The 7186-nt window shown below is 39.5% G+C and overlaps 1 protein-coding gene across 1 annotated transcript; it reads left to right on the top strand.

Annotated features, from left to right (window-relative positions):
- The first annotated feature begins 1880 nt into the window (after window positions 1-1880).
- Window positions 1881-4734, top strand: LOC106581660 (leucine-rich repeat-containing protein 3). Its single transcript, XM_014163858.3, has one exon. It carries the CDS (start codon window positions 2264-2266, stop codon window positions 3062-3064), a length of 801 nt encoding a protein of 266 aa, XP_014019333.1. The 5' UTR covers window positions 1881-2263; the 3' UTR covers window positions 3065-4734.
- Window positions 4735-7186: the final 2452 nt, after the last annotated feature.

The following is a 7186-nucleotide window of genomic DNA, read 5'->3' as shown; positions in this document are numbered from 1 at the left end:
AGGCTACTACTGCAATTAAATAGCATGGTTTTATATAACTTCTAAATGTAAGGAATGTAATGTAAAATGCATTATAAGCTTAGAACTGTCTTCCCCCATTATATAAGGTTGTTTTATTACATTATTTTTGGGTTTGATGGTTTTTATAGCTTCAAAATATGTTTGCAACTCATGATGATCTCCTTGCCTTTCAGTCCTTGCACCCATAGCTACACCTATGAGTTTGACAGTGGTTACATTTATCTAGCCCCACCCTTCAACTTTATAGCAAACCAGGATTGTGGCCTGAAACCTTATTATTATAAGTGATCATATTGCGGATTGTAACTCTCCTAATTTGATCTGTGATACATTCAGCACTACATTATCTAGAGGGGCAATCTGCAGTACAAACAGTTTCAAATTTACCCACCACTGTTTTGGTAAAAAGCTTAGAGATGGGATTGAAGAAATGTAACTACTCTCAAATTCCAAGAGCTGTGGATGCAAGGACTGACCATCTATGATATCAAAATTATAGTTTAAACTATGTTTTGAGGCTATACAGTAATTGTTTACAATTACATTGTTTACAAACAGTGGAGTAAACAAGATTCTATTTTGGGTTCTGATGGGGTACAACAGTTGAACTAAGCTCATAAGGCATTTACAAGTCATATCCTTCAAGAATCAATGGGTATATATCATTAATTTAAAAGTCCAAAAAGGGATGTAGCAATTTGCTGCATGACATGTGTGTTCAACATTTTACTGCATTTACAATAATTAATCTATTTTACTTGGAATAGAAATGGTTACCCAACAAAATACAGAACCAATTAGTACCTCTAATTGTTAACATTTTGTTATATTTTGGCTCTGTCTCCAAATTAATCTCATATGATCTTATTCATTCAATTAAACTCACTTCAACTGCAGGGCTGCCATGGTCTATTAATATGGCCTCTTTTGTAAAAGAACAAAGGCAGTGCTTTCATATTGTCACTACAGGCTGTCCCAGTGTGCCCTTATGCATTTTAGCTTGTAAAATCCTGTCGACACCTCCCCATGATCTCCAGCTCAAATGTGAACGCGAGGGGCTTGTTTAAGAAATCTTGTCTGCATTTTGTGTGTGTGCGTGCTCATGGGATGAAGACATTGAGACGTACAGTAGCCAAAAATGGTTGATATCTAAATGTCACATTGATGCCCCAGTCCCATCGCAGGTTGACATCAAGTACAACAATAACCTGTATGGTCAGCATAATCCACAAGAGGGTGCACCTATTGTGAAAATGATATAATACATTGGCACAGTGGATCCATTCTAGTTGTGTAAACGTATGACATCAGTTTTCCTTTATGTGGAAATATGATTGAGCAGCTGAAGCATTGATATGTTACGTTATGAGAAGAGAAGCACAGTTCATAAGAGTGTAATCATTATTAAACTGGCACTATCCTGCAGAAGCAGGAGAAATTAATTTCATTCAAATGTTTTAAGTCCATATAAATGAATTAGGCTATCCTAATATCATCCGATAATGTAAGTGATGATCAATCTATTTGTCTCTCTGCTTTATGAGATTTCCTTTAAGTAAAATGGATTGTCCTTGATTATCATTTTACAAATGTGTAAACACTGTGACGCTTGAATTGACTATGCCCAATTTGCAAGCAAAACCAATTTGGCTGATGCACTCAGGACAATTGTACAAATATTTTAGGAAAGTAATCTTGATATTAAACATTATCCCTAAAATATTTAAACCTACCCTAAATCTCTTACAGTATGGCCTTCATGTTTTCTGTGTCACTGCTTCTAAGAAGAAGCTATGTCTAGTAATTCCCTTTTTCACTAGGACTGTCGCTATTCTGTTTTTGTTCTTTCAGTTCTCGACATGGCAGGAGGGTACCGGTAACACATTCAGCCTACCTCCACCTCACAGTTGCCTTTATCTCCCTCTAAGATACTTTTCCCTCTTGAGTAACTCTCTTGACTTTCCAATCAGAAAGCAGCCTCTTGGATTCTGTCTGGAATACTCCCAATGCAACGCATGTGAAACTGGGCTCTACTGAAACCCTTTGGAAACAGGAGGACATGAAAATGATACTTCACCGAAGGATCTGATGGATTAACTACAGATAAAACCTTGACAGCTTGTAAGGAAGTTAAAACTGTCTTGTCGTGTGGTTTGCAAGCCATAACGATAGAACAACATGGCACAAGGTTTAACCATGACTGCTCTTTCATGACAGGACCAGCAGGAGCACACAGCTGAATATGTCCAACCGTATGGGTCATGATCGGCCCAGAAATCCCTTGCTCTCAGCTGTCTCGGCTCTCTTGTGGGCCTTGCACTTTGGAATATTGTTCGGAAGTGCACTGGTGACCGCTTGTCCCAAGAGCTGCCACTGCATGGAGAAGAACAGCCTTGTCGTGCTGCAGTGCATGTCACGCAACCTGGAGAACATCCCGGCTGACCTGCCGCGTGACACTGTAGTCCTGCTGCTGGCCTCAAACAGGATTACCAAGATCCCCAAACAGGCCTTTAAGGACCTCAACAGATTACAGGAACTGGATCTGTCCAACAACGCCATTGAGACGGTGGATGCTGGGGCCTTCCAGGGGATCTCCGACGTCCTTCGGGTCCTGGACCTGTCCAACAACCGCATAAGCAGGGTGCCCAAAGAGGCATTCGCCAAACTTCAGGCCAAAATCAGCCTCTCCAACAACCCCTGGCACTGCGAGTGCAGCTTGCAGGAGGTCCTGAGGGAGCTGAGACTGGACCCAGAGACGGTCAATGAGATGAGCTGTCACACGGCTGTGGAGGAGGAGTACACCGGCAAACCCGTTATCCAGGTCCTGGACTCGGGCATCAACTTCTGCAACTTCAACCACAAGACCACCGACGTGGCCATGTTTGTCATTGTGTTCGGCTGGTTCACCATGGTGATAGCTTACGTGATCTACTACGTGCGGCAGAACCAGGAGGATGCCAAGAGGCACATGGAGTACCTCAAGTCCCTGCCCAGCAGCTCGCAGATCAGCAAAGACTTTGACACCATCAGCACAGTTCTCTAGCAGGCCCGCTGTGGCATACATTTGAGAAAGTGTGAGTGAGTGAATGAGTGAGTGAATGAGTGAATGAGTGAGTGAATGAGTGAATGAGTGAGTGAGTGAGTGAGTGAGTGAGTGAGTGAGTGAGTGAGTGAGTGAGTGAGTGAGTGAGTGAGTGAGTGAGTGAGTGAGTATTTATTTTAGGTGGCCTAAGGAGATGATAGACCTGGACTTCGTCTGGACCTTTAGTATTTATAATCGCTCTCTGTCTTTCTGTATGTACACAGATATACTATCTTAATTTGACCAGTTTCTCACAGCAGGAAAATAATCATTCCACAACAGGAAATGTGAATTATTATGTGGATTATAATGAGCATTTTTGAAGGGGTTGATACATTTTTGTTGGGGCAAATTTTAAAGTGGAAATTCCAAACTTTAAAAGCCTTTTTAAACCTCAAATACACTAAAAGTTGCATTTCCTGCGGTGCAGGAACATTTTCTGTGACAACAGAGTGATCAAATTACGAAAAAGGACATACATTGACAAATCTGGCATTTTATCATCTAGACTATCATTTCATTTATATTCAGGTGAAGGCTAATTCTTTTAGAACACTATTTTCACTTGACATCTCTTGCGATCTTGCATGTAAGTGGGAGAGTTATGCTGTTCAGAACTTGTTATATTTCCTTGTGGCACACAGATTGGTTCCTAACTACAACTCATTATACTCTGCAAACCACCACAGAATCCCCATGTACATGTGGTAAATGCACACCATTGTCTGTTTAAACAACATATTTTTACATGCAAATTCAATGGAATTCATTAGACAAGTGGAATAAAAGTTGATTGATAGCTAGACTGTTACATTTCTGCCACTTTAGCACAACCATAAACATAAGCCATACTCATTTTTGTATTGGTCTTTCTGTAGCTTTGTGGTTATGAGACGTACATGCCGAAGTGCCTATCCCCTGTGACTTCTACACCTTAACACTGTGTATTGGGCTGTACTAGATCATGTTCCCTCCCTGTCCTTCTGCCATGTACAATTCGTTAATGCTGTCTTTTAAACTAGTTAGTTGCTACTCAGGGGGGAAAGTTGGTTGCAATGAGGTAATTATGGTGTCATTGTCAGGTTGTATACTGGTTATATAAGGAAGTTTCATTAATGTATTTTTAGCAACCAATATAAATACATCTTTATCTGGTTATTTGACAAGATAACAACCAAAATATGACATCTGATAATATGACGTCTTCTCAATCAGAAAATCAGTTTACAACCAGAAAATTGTTCTTAAGACGTTGTGTCAATTTGTGCCTGCTGGGTAGGAAGTTTTTATCTGTGTAGTTAGACTTTCTCCTCATTTTATTTGGTGTTTTAGTGGTCAAACGTGAGTCAACATCTTGTATGGTTTATAAAATCTGTGCTTGTATGGGATATCCCACATGCTAAATAGGTCAAAATGTTGTTTCAATGTTGTCATAATGTTCAATAAATGGGCCAAGTGTCCGTTTTTCTGGGACTGGGCCCGGTTTAAAGTGTTATTGTCATTAGATCATTTATATTTGCACATTGTTAGAATTGAAAGGTCTCCAGTCATTTCTTGTAATTACCATTGTCCAATTTCTGTTGTTTCTATGTGTCAATGTAGAATTGTTACTTAAATTTATAATCTGTGGAATTCAAAATGAACACCATAGCAGAATTTGAAAATAAAGGTTGTTATATATAACTTTCTTCAGCTTTATATGAATCATAAAGGTCCTTCATATCATAAAGGTAATGTTGTACTACTACTACTACTACTTTTTTATTTAAACTTTATTTAACTAGGCAAGTCAGTTAAGAACAAATTCTTATTAAGAATGACAGCCTACCCCAGCCAAACCCGGACGACCAATTGTGTGCCGCCCTATGGGACTCCCAATCACAGCCGGAAGTGATTCAGCCTGGATTCGAACCAGGGATGAGATGCAGTGCCTTAGACCGCTGCGCCACTCGGAAGCCGCCGCCGCCACTATTACCACCACTACCACTACTACTACGTCTACAACCAAGCCAAATATTGTATATGGAAATGATCATATTTGGAGGATTTCAACTTTTTTTCTAGTTCATGAACATTGATACAAAACACACTGAGCAGAGGACCACCTGAGATACTGCATCGGTTTGTTTTTATTAATGTATTGAATTTTCTGCTTGTATTTTGGCACTGGGGCTGCAAGGACAGTGTTTGATGTATGAAAGAACGATAATATTGCTGTCTGAAAGTGCATAAAACCAATGCCTCTCGAACAGAAGGGCACACAAAAAAATGATCTTATTTGTTTTACCGAGCTTGACCTGTAGAAGTAGAATTCTGACTTTTTGCTTTGTAGTGATGAGATTTCATGATGGCGCAGGGAAAGTTGGTGTCACGTTAATAATGGATTTCTAATCCAACGAGTGTTCTGTTCCTTGCAGAGAATGTGTTTGCTATTCTGATTGAGTGTCCACAGAATCCCATTTATTTGAGAGTGGATTTTAGGGTTCCATTCTATCCAGTTGGTTTCTGTGATGTACTGCTATGTCCTTGTAATTACACTTGAACATGAATGTCATCGTGACATTTCCTCTGGCAACAACTCCTCCAAACTGCAGGTGGTGTGTGAATTCTGATATTTTTTCCACTAATTGGTATTTTGACCAATCACATCAGATCTGTTCACATCAGATCTTTTTCAGAGCTGATCTGATTGGTCAAAATAAATTTCAGAATTGGGCTGCCTGTGTAAACACACTCTTAAGGATTGGACCCTTTTTTTCAATTTTCTCCTAAAATGACATACCCAAATCTAACTGCCTGTAGCTCAGGACCTGAAGCAAGGATATGCATATTCGTGATACCATTTGAAAGGAAATACTTTGAAGTTTGTGGAAATGTGAAATTAATGTAGGAGAATGTAACACATTAGATTTGGTAAAAAAATGCAAGAGTAAGGTCACAATGTATTATTTTAGGTTAGGCACAATTCCAATTTTGGCTGTGTATGTGCAAAGTTTTAGACTGATCCAATGAACCATTGCATTTATGTTCAAAATGTTGTGTCAAGTCTGCCCAAATGTGCCTAATTGGTTTATTGATACATTTTCAAGTTAATAACTGTGCACTCTCCTCAAACAATAGCATGGTATTATTTCAATGTATAGCTACTGTAAATTGAACAGTGCAGTTAGAGTAACAATAATTGAAGCTTTCTGCCCATATCAGATATGTCTATGCCCTGGCAAATGTTCTTGTTACTTACAACCTGATGCTAATCACATTAGCGCAAGTTAGCTCAACTGTCCCGCGGGGGATACCGATCCTGTAGAAGTTTAAAGCCTGAATTCAATCCATTGCCAGAACAAATGCGCTACAGATTCACTCAATTTGCTTACGCTCGACTTCATCTGATTCACTGATGGGACTTGAACTCCAAGCCTTCAGCCATGTAAACTTTTGAAAATAGATACGTTCCTTTCAACATAAAATACTTGTCCTGGAAACGTAAAGTGATATTGAAAGAAATATGATTTTAGAGGTAACAGCCCTTTTGACTAATCTCATCTGGCAATGACTCATCAAATGGTCCTTACTCACATTTTGTCAGCCCTCGCAAATAATAAGTAATCAACAAAAATCTACACATTTTGATAAAAAGCTCAAACCAATGTTAAAATTCTATTAACCATTATTACTCCAAGGGAAGTAGATCCAAGAGAAGTGAAGAGCCGATCTGATAGTTTTCATGAGAACAGTTAGTAGGCTTCAAAAGGAAAAGTATGCTCCAGTGATTCATGTGATGTATCGAACTTTGAGAGTTATTGCACCACTACCTTTTCTAATAATGTGACATTTAGGTTGGTAGCTAGTGAGATGTGGTAAAACAGACATTATGGTCAAGACCAGAACTTGCAACCCAGACCAGAACCCTTAAAACCCAGATCTAGAGCCAACCTCTTGAGACCAAGACCCAGTGAATCAAGGCCATTACGGGACCAAGACCAGACCCTGTGGATTGAGACTGTGATGAGACAAAGAGCGCATTTCTGTGCTGCAGTGGTCTCAAGACCACGAGACTCCTTGTCTCAATATACTCAGGGAACA

Source organism: Salmo salar, chromosome 21 (genome assembly GCF_965601325.2).
Source record: "Salmo salar chromosome 21, fSalSal1, whole genome shotgun sequence".
NCBI lineage: Eukaryota > Metazoa > Chordata > Actinopteri > Salmoniformes > Salmonidae > Salmo > Salmo salar.
The sequence above is the reverse complement of the archived record's forward strand: the minus strand, read 5'-3'. Positions and strand labels throughout refer to the sequence as shown.

Excerpts from the sequence above, each read along its gene's own strand:
- LOC106581660 (XM_014163858.3), top strand. The coding sequence starts at position 2,264 with ATGTCCAACCGTATGGGTCATGATCGGCCCAGAAATCCCTTGCTCTCA.